This window comes from Mustela nivalis, assembly GCF_964662115.1.
Source record: "Mustela nivalis genome assembly, chromosome: 2".
Taxonomy (NCBI): domain Eukaryota; kingdom Metazoa; phylum Chordata; class Mammalia; order Carnivora; family Mustelidae; genus Mustela; species Mustela nivalis.
In genome coordinates this window covers 131,868,623-131,886,514 of record NC_139021.1, presented here as the reverse complement: position 1 = coordinate 131,886,514, position 17,892 = coordinate 131,868,623, and the positions used below count along the sequence as shown (strand labels likewise).

At 41.8% G+C, this 17,892-nt stretch overlaps 1 protein-coding gene across 1 annotated transcript; it reads left to right on the top strand.

Annotated features, from left to right (window-relative positions):
• The first annotated feature begins 751 nt into the window (after positions 1–751).
• SAR1A (secretion associated Ras related GTPase 1A) lies at positions 752–17,380 on the top strand. Its single transcript, XM_082720134.1, has 7 exons — positions 752–925; positions 5,553–5,626; positions 5,751–5,870; positions 6,302–6,367; positions 10,335–10,438; positions 13,316–13,447; positions 15,066–17,380. Exons 2-7 carry the CDS (start codon positions 5,569–5,571, stop codon positions 15,180–15,182), a joined length of 597 nt encoding a protein of 198 aa, XP_082576260.1. The 5' UTR covers positions 752–925; positions 5,553–5,568; the 3' UTR covers positions 15,183–17,380.
• The last annotated feature ends 512 nt before the right edge of the window (positions 17,381–17,892 follow it).

The following is a 17,892-nucleotide window of genomic DNA, read 5'->3' as shown; positions in this document are numbered from 1 at the left end:
TATAACTGTACTTAAGGAGAATTGAAATGTTTCTGGTATTGGGTTTTACTATCCAAAAACATCATTCATCTTGTCACTTGACTTAGTTTTCCTATCTGTAAAATTGGAGTAATACCAATCTCATAGGACTGTCTTCAGAATTAAATGAGAGAATGCTTGGGAAAGATGGCAGAGTAGGAGCTAATGTGCCACTTTGCCACTTCCTAGCCTATGAACTTGGGCTTGGTTACTGGACTATTCTGAACCTTGATTCTCTCATTTGCAAAAGGGGGAAAAATAAATCTGCTTCATCTGCTGTTATCAAGGTCAAATACTGGGGGTATGCATGCCAAGTACTCAGTGCACTGCGGGGAACCTAAGGGCTCAATGAATATTAGCTGTTCTTCCAAAACACAGGCTGTCGCAGAAAACGGTGACTGAAAGCAAAGGCTTTCTGGGATGCACCCTATGTCGAGGGCTGTCGGGGCAACTCTTCGCTCTGAGAACCTACCTAGCCACTTGTCGCTGCTCCCGATTTGGCCCGACCGTCTGCGACGGCAGTCGGACTAGAAGCAGAGATCCAGCGCGTCTGGGAGCACTCGAGACTCCAGCCTCCTGCTCCGCCCCTGGAGCCGCGGCCCTGCCACGTCTCGCGCGCCCCGCCCCTCCGGACGGTGGGAGGCGGAGTCAAACGTGGCCCGTCCCCGGGATCGCTCTGCACGCCTCAGACCCGCCCCTCCGCGCCCGAGTCATCGGTAGGAGGTCCCGGCGTGTCTGAGCGCCGTGACGCTACGAGGGGGCGGGGGGCAAGTACGCTCCCGGAAGTCCCGGGGGAGGGGGTGTTACGTATATCCGGCGAATAGCTGGCGGTCCCGGGTGCTGCTGGGCTGTGTGCTGTGAGGGAGGGTCGAAGCCGCCCGCCGCCGCCGGAGGAGCCCCCTTGGCCGTGAGTTGGGGGGGGGGGGCTGCTGCGAAGGAAGGAGCCGAGGGACGCGAGGGGCTGGGGCGGACGGTGGGGAGGGTCAGGGCGGAGGCCGGCTCAGGCGGGGTTGCTGTGTGTGTGGAGGGGGGGGAAGTGACACGCAGGCGGTTCTGTGGGGCCGCGGGGCTGGTTCTGGGTGGGGACGGGCCGACTTGGCCGGTCTGCTGCGTTTCCTGACAGCCCTTGGGGTGTCGGATCGATCTGCATTCCTTTCGGGGTCCCGCAGCTGCTGGGCGGGATAACAGTTTTCTTGTCTGTACTGTGCGCTCAGGTTTGCGAAACGGGTTCACATCCCGTCTCGGAGGAGCCTCACAGCCCTGGGTCGGGCTGGTGGGGGTCCTTGATGACAGTCCTTGGTGTGGGGGAATAATAAGGCTCGGGAGGCACTGAATTGGCCAAGGCCCCACAGATAACGAGAGGAGCGCTCGAACCGGATCTCCTGACTCCCAGACCTGTGCGCACCCCCTTCCCGACTTTCAGCTCTGTTATGGTCTGATGCCCTGGGCCTCGAACCCTGTATTTTTTTCTTCCACCTTCCTCTCTTCCTTCCTCTTTTCAGTGCCTGGAAAAATTCCTTCGAGTGCATTTTGTATAGATTAGTGTTTTCTTCATGATTCTATCGGAGAGGCCGGGAGTGCACTTGTGAGGGCTGGCACTAAATTGTCTCGGTTACTAATCTCCCCTGCTCTTGTCTTTTCTCTTTACCTCGACCCATCTGCTTAGGTCGTGACAAAGGACCTGTGGTGCTTTGCCTGGGGGCTTGACCTTTGGTATTTATGCTGCAGCTAAGCTTGGTTTCTTAGCTAAGAACCAACAGCCTGCTCTCCCAGATCTGTCAGGAATGGTGTCTCCAAGTTGTAAAGAGTATGCCTAAGAAATAATGAGTATATAGAGAGCGTAATGCATACATTATTGGCTAATGGTCAGCATTGGCTAGTGCTCTTCTTTTTTATTTACTTCATTCTCATGTGAGTCCTGAAATTGGCAAATTTTAGTTTGGGGTACATTGGCAGTGCTTTGCTGGTAGTTTAGAGTTCTTAAATTTTAGAGTATGCCAATTTGGCCACAAGATGCCATAAGGTGGTAGAGTGGATCAAGAGTAGGAGATAAATAGAATGCTAGTTATTAAAATACCATTCAGAAGGTGTGATAAATTGTAAGGAAGGAAACTTAGAAAGATTATCATCTGTTTAGCAGGTAGGTTAAGGAAGTTTTATGTTTCTTAAAAAGCAATTTTGTGATTTTGAATGGAATTTTATGTAATATTAACAGGAAGAGCTTTAGCTTTGGCATTTTAAAAGGAAGGTTTAAGTTTTGGCACTTAGACTTCTTTAGCTGAGCAGTTTTGGTTCAGCCAGCTGACCTAGGAGTGTCAGCGTCCTTGTCTTGTTATCGAAGGCTAAGGACCCCTGCCCAGTAGGATTTGTGTGAGGTCGAAATGAGATATATGTGCAGGCACTGTATAAAACTGTAGAACTGCTCACGAGGGTTACAAACCCTAAGATTGCAAGGATGGAGGAACCATCAAAGCCATTTACTTAACTATGGAAATAAAGTACAACAATACAGTACAACACTTTGGGTCCAGTAATGGTTTTTATTATTTTTTTAACATCACCTGAAGAGTTTTTTCAAGCACTTTTCCATCGATCATTTTGGAGGGACCTTTAATTAAAGCAGGAATGTCAAGGGAAGATAAATTGGAAAATCGAACTAATTCAGTTACCATGATAAAATTCCTTACGTGGGGGTTTTCCCATTGTCACCTTTGGAGAATTCATTGAGTTTGGAAGAATTCTAAAATGGTATGGTAAAACTTTACAAAGAGTCTGTAGAAGTGTTGACTGCAACCCTGTGTGTACAAATGAATATGTAACAGTGGGTTTTAAAGGAGTGATCAGAGTGGGAGGGATCTTAAAGAGAGGTTCTCTGTAAAGGTGAGCCTCACTTCTCCAGGTTGTAGAGTGAGAAAAGTAGAAGGGAGAGATGACTGGTTCGGGGGAATTGCAGAGAAGAGGCACATTGTTCTTTTACTTACCTACAGTGGAAACTTAAAAACAGGAGCTTTGTTGGTGTATTTAAGTCATTAAACTTCTTAAAGTGCCGACTAAGTTATCAGACAAATTATTTAACATGCTAAATTTGGTCCCTGTCCTCCCCAAATATATGTAATATATATTAATATTAATATACATATTTTTAAATTTTATTTATTTGAGAGAGAGAGAGAGAGCATAAGCAGGGGGGATGGCAGAGGGAGAGGGAGAAACAGATTCATTGCTGAGCAGGGAGCCTGACGTGGGGCTCAATCCTAGGACTCCAGGATCCTGACCCAAGCCAGAGGCAGATGCTTAACCAACTGAGCCACCAGGCACCCTGCCAAAATATATTTTAATGTTACTGAAAAGGGCAAAAAAAACCCCACAGTTAGTATTATTTTTTCTTTCTTTCTTTTTTTTTTTTTTTTTTTGCAAAAGCTTTTGTCTTAGCCTCTGCTCTCACCCAAACTCCCAAGCCTCATTTGGCTTTCCATGATAAGAGCCATAGAAAACAAGCATTAGGAAGCCCCTAAAGTTTATAGTCAGACCTGATTTTTTTTTTAAAGATTTTATTTATTTATTTGAGAGAGGGAGGGAGTGAGCATAAGATGGGGGGTGGGGCATGGGCAGCAGAGGGAGAAGTAGACTCTCCACTGAACAGGGAGCCCAGTGCAAGACTGGATCCCAGGATCCGGGAGTCATGACCTGAACCATGAAGGCAGTTGTTTAACCGCTTAGCAGACTGAGCCACCAGGTGCCCAGAGCCACCAGGTGCCCAGGCCTGATTAAAAAAAACAACAAACAAAAAAACCAACTCAGTCACTGGACAGAAAAAAAGAATGATATATACACACACACATATATATGTATATGTATATTAAATATATGTGTGTATATATGTGCGTGTGTGTGTGTGTATATATATATGTATATATATATATATATATTCACATTTAGTTTTTTAAGTAGTTTCTACCCTTAATTTGGGGCTCAAACTTACAATCCCAAGATCAAGAGTCACAGTTCCTCTTACTGAGCCACCCAGGCACCCAGTGTAGCATTCTTTGAGGGAAGAATATGGGTGGGTTTTTGTGGATAACCCTGTTAAGGTCACTAGTAAAAGAAACAAAAGTTCATGAAAGTTGCATTTGATAACAGTTGGTCACATCTACCATAGCCTTGTGTTGATATGCTCTTGCTGATAAAGAGGAGTGAAAGTGGGGGATTCTTCTTCTTCTTCTTCTTTTTTTTTTTCTGCATTAAATCTGAGATACTGAGGCAAAAGTTCAGTGACCAGGAAATGCTGAACCTCAGAAACTTTGACACTAGCACTGGCTTTAGATCTTCCCTTCTTAACTTCTTTCAGAGGTCCTCTTGCTCATTACCAGTGTGTGTAGACTTTCTAGTAGCTTTGGGTGATCTTTTGTTTTGTTTAGGCTTATGGAAAACAGTATGAAAAGTGGTCCTACTATTAGTACTAATTAGGGTGTGTACTTGGCTAGGAACCTATTTCTATGCCCTAAATAAGTACTCTTATTTTAAGAAAATCACTGTTTGTAAAATGGTAATTATGTCTTGGTTACTCATATTATGAAAAGATGATCTTATTTCTTAATGTCTCTCCAAAATAGTGATATCATATCTTTTTATAAGTCGAGGCACAAATCTGCAAGAGGGGTTAAATAAATATTGTTTAAGAAAGGGTATTGGTGGGGCGCCTTGGTGGCTCAGTTGATTAAGATTTCAACTTTTGGTTCAGCTCAACGTCATGAGCTCAGGGCTCCTTGCTTATTGGGTTGTCTACTTGAGATTCTCTCTGTCTCTGCCCCTCCTCACTTCCCACAAGCTCTCTTTCTTTCTCAAATAAATAAATCTTTAAAAAAAAGAATTGTCATTGGTAAGTGGGGCAGGGCAAATCATGTCAGCCATTGGGATTTTGGTAACCGTGTTTTAGAGCTGTTTACAAGGAAGGATTAATACGCTTTTCATTCTTATTTTCTGTTTAGTGTATCGATGTGATGTTTTGATCTAGATTATTGATAGGATTCATTTCCTAGAGGTTTTACTAATTGGTAATAGCTGTGGTGTATCTAGGGAATGTGAATGAGCAGCTGCCTGGAGGAGAAAGTTACACAGTAAAAGATGAAAGTGTATTTAAAAAAATTTTTTTTAAAGATTTTATTTTTATTTATTTGAGAGAGAGAGAGAGAGAGAATGAGAGAGGAAAGGTCAGAGGGAGAAGCAGGACTCCAGGATCATGACCTGAGCCGAAGGCAGTTGTTTAACCAACTGAGCCACCCAGGCGCCCCGAAAGTGTATCTTTAACTCCTAGCCCTCAGAGTATCATAGAATGAAAACTGACAGAAAACCAGGATTTTGTACAGATCTGAGGACCCCAGAGACTTCCCTCCAGGGTGCAAAATCTTTATTATCTTATGCCTGAAAACATGGGACAATAAACATGCATCAGAGCTACAGAATAAAAGTTAACTTCTCTGAAACTATACTAGCATTCAGAAAGCTAATGTTTGCTGCTTTCATATTTTATACAGGTAGTAAGCATTAATAATGTCTTTCATCTTTGAGTGGATCTACAATGGCTTCAGCAGTGTGCTCCAGTTCCTAGGTAAAACCATTTCCTTGAAATATATTATAGGTTTCAAACTTTGTACATTTCGTCCAACGATCTAACACAAACAGCCTTTGGTAAGTAGAAAGCAAAATTATGTTAATTTTTTTTTCTTTTTTAGGACTCTACAAGAAATCTGGAAAACTTGTATTTTTGGGTTTGGACAATGCAGGCAAAACCACTCTTCTACACATGCTCAAAGATGACCGATTGGGCCAACATGTTCCAACATTACATCCGAGTAGGTTTGAAAATACCAGGTGACCTTTTGATACTTGAAGGTCATTGTCATGGTTTAAGGATGAATCCCCAGTTGACTCATTTCTTGTATTAACTGAGGTTTCAAAAGACAACTCACTTGAAAAAAAATTCCTTGTAGGACACTCAGGTCACATATCCCTAAATCTAACCCTCTGGGACTCTCAGTATCAGTTCTCACTAGTTCTCTAAGGGGACACATCTCCCATATCTACTAAGAAGCAGCAGACAGACTTTGGAGAAAAAGAAACTTGGCTTTTTAGAATAATTTAAGAATGTTTTCATCCTTGTATCCTTTTCTTTCCAAGGTAAAAGCTTCATTAAGTTTTGCATTTGTATTGGCTTACAGTACTGGGAGCTGGGCCTTGTTGGATGGAGGAGTTTATGTCTTTTTTCTGTTTTGACAATTTTCAGCATCAGAAGAGCTGACAATTGCTGGAATGACGTTTACAACTTTTGATCTTGGTGGGCATGAGCAAGGTAAGAGAATGGAAGAATGCTGTTAACTTATGGTTCTTTTTATTCCCTCTTTTTTTTTTTAAGCAGTGTGACATTTTTTCCTTTTTAAAATATGATTAAATTATGATTGAGCTCTTATTACTTAAAATTGTTAAGTACTTTCAGACTTACCAAAAATTGCATATAGAGAACTCTACTCCTTTATACCTTTTGCTCTAATTTATTAATCTCTGTGTAACACATAGTAAGTTATCAAACCTAGGAAGTGTTATTTTTATCTACTATGTAGTGTATATTTCTCTTCTTGTCAGTTGTCTTCATAATCTCCTTTATAGCATTTTTCCTCTTGAGCAAGATCTAGTACAATAACAAATTTAATCATGTCTCTTTTATATCCTTTATTCAATGGAGTGTAAGTATGTAGAAAATTGTTATTATTTGTAAATAATTTCAAATTTGTCAAAAGTTGCAAAAATAATAACAGGGAGGGGCGCCTGGGTGGCTCAGTGGGTTAAAGCCTCTGCCTTCAGCTCAGGTCATGATCCCAGGGTCCTGGGATTGAGCCCTACATCGGGCTCTCTGCTCAGCGGGGAGCCTGCTTCCCTTCCTCTCTCTCTGCCTGCCTCTGCCTATGTGTGATCTCTGTCAAATAAATAAATAAAATCTTAAAAAAAAAGTAAAAAATAACAGGGATATATACTTTTTTTTTTTTTTAAAGATTTTATTTATTTATATGACAGAGACAGTGAGAGAGGGAACATAAGCAGGGAGAGTGGGAGAAGGAGAAGCAGGCTTCCACTGAGCAGGGAGCCGGATTTGGGGCCAGATCCCAGGATCCTGGGATCATGACCTGAGCCGAAGGCAGAGGTATAACTGACTGAGCCACCCAGGCGCTGCTAACAGGGATATACTTGTGACCACTCTCATCTATTTAGTATACTCTGTCCATATGGGGTGGTTGGTAGAACATTTCCTTCTACCTTACTGTTTTTGTAGTACCTTTTGCCTTATGCAGGCCATGTCTATTTGGTTCCTAGATTCCTATCAGGTATCTTGTGTGGGTTTTGGAGATATGTAGACCAGAGCAACTTTTTCTGATGGGCACTTACTTTACATTTGGCAAGACTTTAGGCTTAGGAGTCAAACATTTAAGATGTGGGAATAAATACTCTGCAAAGTAGGAAAAATATTGAAATTCTGTCAGATTTATTCATTTGTTATTAAATTGAGTTGAGAAGTTTCCTTTTGGAGCATTCATTGTATTAGGTTGAATTAAATATAGCTTTTTAAAAGCATAGTTAAAAGAATAGAATATTGGTATTTTTAATTTTTTAGCCAAGTAATCATTTTTAAAATTTATTTATTTATTTATTTTTAAATATTTTATTTATTTATTTGACAGACAGAGATCACAAGTAGGCAGAGAGGCAGGCAGAGAGAGAGGGAGGAAGCGGGCTTTCCGCTGAGCCGAGAGCCCGATGTGGGGCTCGATCCCAGGACCCTGGGATCATGACCTGAGCCGAAGGCAGAGGCTTTAACCCACTGAGCCACCCAGGTGCCCCTTAACTTTTATTTATTTATGTCACAGAGAGAGAGAGAGATCACAAGTAGGCAGAGAGGAAGGCAGAGAGAGGGGCGAGGGGAGCAGGCTCCCTGCGGAGAAGAGAGCCTGATGCGGGGCTCGATCCCAGGACCTTGGGATCATGACCTGAGCCGAAGGCAGAGGCTTTAACCCACTGAGCCACCCAGGTGCCCCATTTTTTTTTTTTTTTAAAGATTTATTTAATCTATTTGACAGAGATCACAAGTAGGCAGAGAGGCAGGCAGAGAGAGAGGGAGGAAGCGGGCTTCCCGCTGAGCCGAGAGCCCGATGTGGGGCTCGATCCCAGGACCCTGGGATCATGACCTGAGCCGAAGGCAGAGGCTTTAACCCACTGAGCCACCCAGGTGCCCCTTAACTTTTATTTATTTATGTCACAGAGAGAGAGAGAGATCACAAGTAGGCAGAGAGGAAGGCAGAGAGAGGGGCGAGGGGAGCAGGCTCCCTGCGGAGAAGAGAGCCCAATGCGGGGCTCGATCCCAGGACCTTGGGATCATGACCTGAGCCGAAGGCAGAGGCTTTAACCCACTGAGCCACCCAGGTGCCCCATTTTTTTTTTTTTTTTAAAGATTTATTTAATCTATTTGACAGAGATCACAAGTAGGCAGAGAGGCAGGCAGAGAGAGAGGGAGGAAGCGGGCTTCCTGCTGAGCAGAGAGCCCGATGTAGGGCTCGATCCCAGGACCCTGAGATCATGACCTGAGCCGAAGGCAGAGGCTTAACCCACTGAGCCACCCAGGTGCCCCCAGGTTCCCCATTTTTGAGCCAAGTAATTTTAACTGAAAATCTAAGGAGTGATCCAGATGATTTTGTAGTCAGCGATTTCATTGACATAATTACATTTATTTTAGTCACTTAATATTTATATCCCACTAAATCATATGTAGTATGATCATAATCACATAAAATACTTGTACAGAAAAAAGATTGAACAAATATATACAAAAATATTAGCAGTAGGTATGTTTCGATGGAGGATTATAGATCATCTTGTGTCCTTTTTTCTGTAATGAGCTTGTATTGTTTTCATTTGGGTAGGAATGGGTGTATGGTGGCTTTTTTGCTTCTTTCAAAAGGATTTGTAACTGCTTACAAATTGAAATTCAGGGTAATACAGTTGTAAGAACTGAACTGAGACCACTTTGAGAATGTAGGAAAGATGTTTTTAGACCCCTAAACTGAGATTTAGGGTGGTATTCGGTGTGATAAATTTAGGTTTCAAGTTTTGATAGATTAAGAAGGGGAGGAATGTGTTACGTGTAGTTTTTTGTTTGGTTTGAGGAAAATTTATTTAACAAATTACTTTATCTTAATAACTTAGTCACCATTTTACAAAAATTACTAAAATGCTATATATTTGGAGATTTCCTTTAAAAAAAAAAACGTATAAATTTTAACTTATAAAAGTAGGCCAGGCTTAGGGTGCCTGACTGGTTCAGTCAGAAGAGCATGCAACTCTTGATCTCAGGGTCGTGAGTTCAAGCCTCAGGTTGGGTACAGAGAGAACTTAAAAAAAAAAAAAAAAAGTAGTTCTGGCTCCATATAACAAATTGAATATACACTCAGCATATGAATATGGAAAGCAAAGAGTGAAAGTTTCCCTAGCTTCTCCCTATCACACTCTTTAGAGGTAACGGTTATTAACTATTTGATGTGGATATGCTTTGTTACTCATCCCAGTGAAAGTAGTAGAAATGAATGGCTTAGAAATGATAATATAATTAAAGTATTGCTTCCCAAACCATTATCACTTCATGGCATAAGCAAAAAAATAAATAAAATTTATAAGGCCTCTTGGGTTAAGTATGGGAGAGTGAGGTAATTGCCTGGGAACTTCAACCACCTGTCAGGCCCCATCTCCTGAGAGTGGATGGAGCGGGTGTGTCAGTACACGTACACATTGGTTAGTTAGGAACTAACTTGGGACTAAATGGTGTCTGAACAGGTAATTTGCATCTTGATGAATTTGGTTTTAGGGGTGAGGTTGGTCATTTAAGGTGAGTCAAAGTGACTGGGTTTCAGACAGTAGGGAGTGGTGGAAACTTTGCCAAATGAAGAGCCCAGATTTCATCTAAGGGGGGACTTAGTTCCAGCTGATCAGTGACATGTGGGCAGGTATGTGTGGGATTGCCAGATGTTGCAGTTTTTCTGAAAATCAGGCAGAAAACCTTGATTTTTTAATCTGAAAAAAATCAGGTTCGTGGAATATCAGAGTATATATATATGTACTTGTTCTGATTTAATTCTGGTTGGGACTTGGAGAATCCATATGGAATTGAATGCTATTGAAACCAAGCCAAGGTTTGCCCATTTTAGGACAAAAAAACAGATACATTTTTCAAAATACTTAAAAAAAAAATTAACGCAACTACAAACTTTGTCTTCCAGCACGTCGCGTTTGGAAAAATTACCTCCCAGCAATTAATGGGATTGTCTTTCTGGTCGACTGTGCAGATCATCCTCGCCTCATGGAATCCAAAGTTGAGCTAAATGTACGATTATATTTTTTCTTTTCTTGGCCTCTGTTTCTTTTAAGGAATATAGGTCAGTAGTGCCAGTACTTCAGCATTCCAGTTACCATTTGATAAAAGTCCTAGTTACAGGAAGAATGTGTTTTACATCCAAAGACCTTGCTTTTCAGTGCCCTGAGGAAACAGCTTGAACTTGAGGAAGTTAACTTTGTTTATATCTATCATAGGGTGACTTTGTCCAATTTGCTCCTACACTCCCCAGAGTGTGCCTCTTGCCCTGGCATAGTGAATGCGTTTTCCCTTCACATATCATAGATGGTCCCTGTTTCAGAGTGAAACCTAAAGAGAGAGATTAAGGGTTCTTTATGTGTTTGAATCTGGGTTCTCACTCTGTGTCTGCCCCGCTCGCACTGAATGACTTCACAGACATTTATAGTCTCTTCTCAGTCGTCAGTTTGGGTCATGGGCAGCATTTGATACCGTCAGGTTTTCTCCTTCCTCAACATAGCATTTGCTAGGCTTCACAGTTCTTGTCATGTTGTCTTTGTTAATCCCTAATGGGTCACCCTGCACCTCTTCTTTTTATTTTATTTGTAACTGTCTCTCTGCATTCTTCTTCCTGGCCATTTGAACCTGTGCCCCATTTATTGTGAATCTATAGCTCTGGTCTCTTGTAGAATCATTTATAGGGCATTCCTTCTCTTACTTGACCTCTTGTCATTGGCATTCTCTCTTTCTTTGAGCTCTCATTTGCATTCTTGGTTTTGGTGTGCTCTCTCTGGCTAATACTTGCCAGTGACTCCCCTATGGATTTCTCTTGTTTAAACCTCTCTTGAGGTCCAGCCTCATACATAATGCTGCCTACCTACCTGCCAATTCCAGTCTCCCGGGAAGAATGGAACTCTTCCCGACCATCTACCTGGACATGCGGTCCAGATACTGTGAATGACCAGAGATTTCACTACCACCCTGCCACATTCTAAAATTCTAGAAGGAACTTTTTCAGACATATCACTGGCCTATTTAATATTCTTTAATAGAATTCTATCACCTTCTGGATAAAATCCACAAGTCTTTTGCATAGCACATAAAATCTTTCCTGATCTTTCCTCTGTTTATTTCTCCAGCTTCTTTTCTCTTTATTGCCTACCTCGAACTACATTCCAAACATAGAGAACAACTTGTCCTTCCTTCACTATGCACAAATGTCCCTGCCTGGCTTTCTCATCTGACCCCCACCCACTTTAACTGGTAAATTAAAAAATGTCCTTTAGGAGATCCCAGAGTTCAGCCTTGACCTCTTATAGGAAGCTTTCCCTGACCTCTCGGACTTAGACTCGCGGCCTTATCAGTGTCTCTGGTCTTTACTGGTTCTCTTGTAGGTGTCCTCATCAGATTGTGAACTTAGAAGGGACCTAGTTTTGTTCTTTGTGAAACGCTTGCATTTAGCAGAGCATCAGACATAGAGTAGCATCTGGTTAGTATTTAATCAACGAATGACATCCTTACTCTGATTTTGTCTAACACTTCCGGGAACCTAAGATGGTCAGAAGTATGTTGCTCATTATCTCTTCAGTTCTACTGTCCTTTCCAAGCTTTTCCTGTCAGTGGGCACTGGGTTCCCAGGCTCAAAATCTCTGCCAGCTCAGGCCCCTCTTACTTGTCTTATCATCCAGACATCAGTCTCTTTACTTCTTTCTTCACAGTGCCTGCTGCACTCACTGTCCCTTGGGTGCTGTCATCTTAGGCTAGGTCATTGTCTCTTACCTGAGCACACATAGATACTTTGTGTGAATTCATTGTGTTTTTTTTAATGCACAGATTTTTTTTTTTCTCCCCCCGGAGAGTGGGAGTGGGAGGGGCAGAGGGAGAAATAGACTTCTTGCTGAGCAGGGAGCTGGATGTGGGTCTTGGTCCTAGAACCCTGAGATCATGACCTGAGCCGAAGGCAGACGCTTAACTGACTGAGCCCCCCAGGCAACCCCTTACACACAGATTCTGTCTATTAATTTCTGGATTGGGGGTCTTCAGGATCTGTTGCAGCTAACTTCTTAGGCTGGCACCGTAATGTTGATCATGCCTTCCCATTCTGTTATTACTGTGTGTCAACATACAAAGACAGGCAATTCTCCATGTGGCTTTCTGAACTCTTTCCTACCATAAAGCCATTGCTTATATTCTTCCTTCTCCTTTCCATCTATCCAAATCCTGCCCCTCTTTTAGAGCCTAGTTTGGGGTCCTCTACTTTGCTAAGACTTTTCCTTAAGTCCACCATTTTCCCTTCCATTTGATTTCCCCAAATGTCTGTCAGTATTTGTATTCTGTCCCTGTTCATTGTGATACTTAATCATACACTTGCTTTGCTTTGCTGACAGATGTATGAACATAGAGTGAGGATTTCTTGAGGCCAGGGATATGTCTTACCTTTCTTTTTGTACTCCTTTCAGTGCCTGAGATAGTGCTTTGCACACACTGAGCACTCAGTGTACACTCGGGGACTTCCTGTAGCCCTCCTTGAGACTCTGTAGCCAGAGCATTCAGTCTTCTAGGACCATGCTCAGTGGAGAGCTCGAGGATGGTCTGTGGTTGAGTGATTTATCTCAGAGTTAAGGTTGAGGCAGTTCTCCTGCCTTGTAAATAGGCACAGCCTTAAGTTGCAATTGTTTTGAAGTTGTTAGGGGATTTTTACCTAATGTCAAGGTAATTTTTAGGGGCTTCTACGTAACATTAAGAATGTTGTATAATGTCAGGATTTTTAGATCATCGCTCAGGTATAAAGACTATTAGATATTTCTCTTTACATTTGATTCATTGTAGACAAGTGATGGTCTGGTGGTTTTCATGATCTAGTGGGCATTCATAGATTCTCACCTAGTTCTTCCTTTATGTTGTCTTTAGGCGCTAATGACTGATGAAACAATATCCAATGTGCCAATCCTGATCTTGGGTAACAAGATTGACAGAACAGATGCGATCAGTGAAGAAAAACTCCGTGAGATATTTGGGCTTTATGGACAGACCACAGGAAAGGTAAGAGAAAAATCATCAGGGGACATATTATTAAGGAAATTCACAGTGTTTGAAAAATTAATGTTTTACTATCTGGATTTTACTTGTCTTTCAGAAGTTTAACCAGGCCTAGGATTGGTTTTGCCATAGGTGATTTGTAGTCACTGTGAAGGCAGGAGCCTGTTCTTTCACCATTGTCTGAGGAAATTTTCCTCAGGTATATGAGGATGAAGAAATTGGGAGGAAAGTCAGGCTTACCAATTTAAGAATTTTCTGATTCTCTTTCAAATCTCATTCAGAGAAATCTTTTTTGAAGAAGGCCACCGTAACCAGAAATCAGTTTTATTTTTGACTAGAGATTTCAGGTTATGAAGAAGAGTGATCATTCATGATCACTTTCCAAACACTGAAACCCTAGCACTGGATTATCGTCAGTGTTCTTGCTGAGCGAGGTAGGACTGTGATCCCTAATTTGAAGATGAGGAAAATCAGTGATTTGTTCAGATCTACACAATAAGTCAGTGATAAAACCAGGAATAGAACCTGAGTCTCCCGGATCAGTAGGTTATATGCTGTTTCCAGTTGGAAGGAGAGCTTGCTGCAGTGCTTCTGAGAGAAAAAATCTAGACCAGCAGTAGTTAAGCATGAATTCTGGTTTTTTCAGCTTGAAGTTTTGGCATAATCAGTTTTAAAAATTTTCCTTTTCTGAGATCTCTGATAACCTTTTTTCTTTTTATGGTTTCTTATTTCTAAGTGTTATCTCTTCTTGATTAGCTATTTCTTTCTAGAAACACTGACTTTAATTTCCCCTCTTCTGCATGAGTGTTATACAACATGAATTCTTAAATTCCTTGATAAAATTTATTTCTGAATGTTTGTGCTAATGAGAGTGTTCTTTTTTTTTTTTTTCCTTAAGTTTATTTATTTGAGAGAGAGTGCACAGAAAGAGAGCATGAGCAAGGGGAGGGACAGAGGAAGAGGGAGAAGCAGATTGGCCGCTGAATAGGGAGTCCCAAGTGGGGCTCAATCCTAGTATCCTGAGATCATGACCTGAGCTGAAGGCAGATGCTTAATCCACTGAGTCACCCAAGCACCCTTCCTTTTTTTTTTTTTTTTTCCCCAAAGATTTATTTATTTGAGAGAGAGAGCATTTATGATAGGGGGAGGGGCGGAGGGAGGGAGAATCTTGAGCCAACTCCCACTAAATGAGGAGCCCTATATTGCGCTGGATCTCACAACCCTGCGATTATGACCTGAGCCGAAACCAAGAGTTGGTGGTGCTGAACCAGCTGAGCCAGCCAGGTGCCTCAAGAATGTCCTTATTTCCAAGAGTCTTGGACTTCTCTCCATCAAAGAACATGCTGGTTCTGTGGGTCCTAGTGGCCTTTTTCTTGGTTAGCTGCAGTAACTTGCCAGATGCTGGTGTGTTCAAAGTAAAGGCTCTTCACTATGCTGCTTATTTTGTCTTGAAAGCATGACGCTCTGGGGAAGGTAATCTATATGGCTTTGACCCCATTTTTATAAGTAATTCCTACTTCCATTTGCTTTTGAGGAACAAAGAGAGTGATTTGTGATCACCCTCTCAAGCTTTTCCACCACGGGGATGCTAACAGGCCTTTCTTGGTTTTGCCTCTCTTAGGGGAATGTGACCCTGAAGGAGCTGAACGCCCGCCCCATGGAAGTGTTCATGTGCAGCGTGCTCAAGAGGCAAGGCTACGGCGAGGGCTTCCGCTGGCTTTCCCAGTATATTGACTGATGTTTGGACAGTGAAAATAAAAGAGTTTTCCTTCTCTGGACTGATCCTATTCACAGCTTCCTCATGAACTTTTCTAATAGAACAAGGAAAGCTCTTCAGCCATGTCTGGCGTTGAGAAGCCAAGAGTCTCTGTCAGCTCTCTCATCGCCCAGTGGTGACATGTGCTCTTCTCCACACTGTCGGGAGGTAATGCTGCCTCACGTGCTGGTGCAGCTCAGCATCCTGGGACTTGGAAGTTGGCAGGATTTGCTGGGTAAAGCTGTGTGCCATCCTGGGGCACCTGAAAAGAAAAACACGTCTCACCACTGTGGTTGATTTCAAAGAAAGTGATTCTATTTTTTAAAGAAAGTGTTGTTAATGTCATTGGTGTCCCTCCTAACTTTCTGAGTTCAAAATTTACTTGGTCCAGAGTTTTCTCTTTTTTTTTTTTTTTTGGTCTAGTGAATGGCATTTAGCTTCTTCATGAAATTATGCACATGAAACATGTTGGAGGCCAGAGCTCAGTCGAGTAAACTTAGTCCTGTTGAGTTAGCAGGTCAGTGAGCCAAAGCTCCCCGGCTCTCTGACGGCCTTGTGGTAGGTGGCGCCAACCTTGTGCACAGAGGAGCAGGAGAGGGCCCGGTCGGCCTGGTGGCGGCAGCAGGTTTCCACTGTGGTCAGCCAGGGTCATTCCTCACCTGGTTTGTACAGCAGATGGTTGGTTTGCTGTGGAGGAGTTCAGTACAGAGTGGTGATTTTATTATTACTTACAAAGCTACAAATTTCAGGCAGTCTTTGCTTTTATCTCTCCATAGCACCTTTTTCATTTTCAGTTATAAAAAAGAATGACTTTTGCATCAAAAGAGAACATCCCCCATGTTCTCCTATACTACAGGCATGTGTCTGTTAATTTTGCAGAGTCTAGGAGAACATTTTGGGGATAGGTGAGTCATATAGGGCAGTTACAGTTGGAGGGCTTTTAATTCTGTGAGTGAGAACTTAAAAACCTGGCATTTGTAGCATTTGTTTGAATCCAGGAAAGATTTATTTAGTGGGGTTTAAAATTCTTATGTGCAAGATTTGACTTCTTTATGGGAATGTTCATGAGCGCTTTTTTAGGTTACTTTTTGGGGGAGGGGTTGTGGTATGAAATTGCCTTTCTCCATGCCAGAAATAAGCTGGGAAACTGAGGACTTCGTGTAGTGGTGTTCTTTCTGCGCCAGTGTCACTTGTCATTAAGAGCTCAGTATAAAAGCCTCAGCATGCCCAGTCGTGTGATGATCATTTTTATAGCATTCCTTTTTTTTAGTGCCATATGTAAAATTGGATTTTCAGGATCTTAGACCCTCTCTTAAAATGGGTGGGTGTCTTCATTTTTCTTTAATGAGAGATTACAAGTAGTTTCCTCAAAACAAAATTATGATGCAAAGGTTTGAAATAAATTCAGTGGAATTTTGGTGTCTCATGTGAGGGTAGGGAAGTGTGGGTAATATTCCAGGGGCGAGTAGGAGTGTTACTCTTTAATGGACTTATCACTGTCAGTCTTCAGTACTGACCTATTAGGAAAGGATACTTTCTCACTGCCAGGTACAAATGCAGAGGCTCAGTAAAGGATAAATCTGGGAAGAGCGTGCCTTTCCTCTGTTAGCAAGCATAGCTGGATTGCAACAAAACTTGGTTTAGAAAGGGTGAAAGCCTTAACTGAACAAATGTAGCTAATGGTGAATGAACTAGGTAGTTAACATAAAATTTTAATTTCCTTTGGCTAAAGGTAACCCATACTTCTTTATCCAGAGACTTGAGAAGTATGATTGCAGCGCTAGTTTTCTTGTTTTTGGTTTTGTTTTTTCCTCTTTGTCCTTGACCCCTTCGTAGCAAGCTAGAAAAACTATGGATTCTACACAGCTCAGCTCTTTGTGAAAGTGGTTTACTTTGGCCACTGGAGAAAGAGGGGATTGAAAAGTCTGGCATCTGTCTATTTCCTACTCCACAGAAAACACTGTTCCTATGAAAAGATTGCAAAAGAAGCTGCTGTGAGGATCTTGGCTCTTAACAGAGAGGATCAGAGCTTTGTACAGGAACTCCCATGAATTGAGACTTTTCATTCTGTTTTATCAGAGTGCATATGTGTCCTATTTCAGGAAAAGTTAATTAAAACAGTCATTTACAAAAGAAAGTCAATCTGTATCCTAAGCATTTTAATAAAAAGTTAAAACAGACTTGATTTCTTGTGCCATTTATTTTTTCATTTATTTGCAAGGCTTTGTTCTGGTTTTGAATGTTTCTTGACATTTGTTGTTTGTGTGGTGGGGGTGATGAAGCAAAAGTTGTTTCCTACTTAGGGAAAGAAATATTTACAAAGCTGATGAGAAACAAGTTTTGCTACTGGGAGAAAAAAAAAAGGGCTAGGCCAATTCACACATTTCATTGCAAGTCATAAACTTAGTACATTCGAGGCTTCAGACATTTGGTGATCCCAGGACTGGTGGTGTACTTCTTTTTAGCAAAATCTATTAACACGTTAGTAAGGACTGGGGCCAGTTTAGCTGTTTACCATTCTCCATTTTATACAAAATCGGATTCGGTTGAGAGCTACATTTGGTAAAACAGGGAAAGCAATGAAATGTGTGCTTGTGCATTTACCAGGTTTGTAGGACTTTGTTTTTAGAAAACGCAAATGAGATTCTAAAACTAAAGCAATGGGACAAATAGAATGGAAGTAAAATGCAAC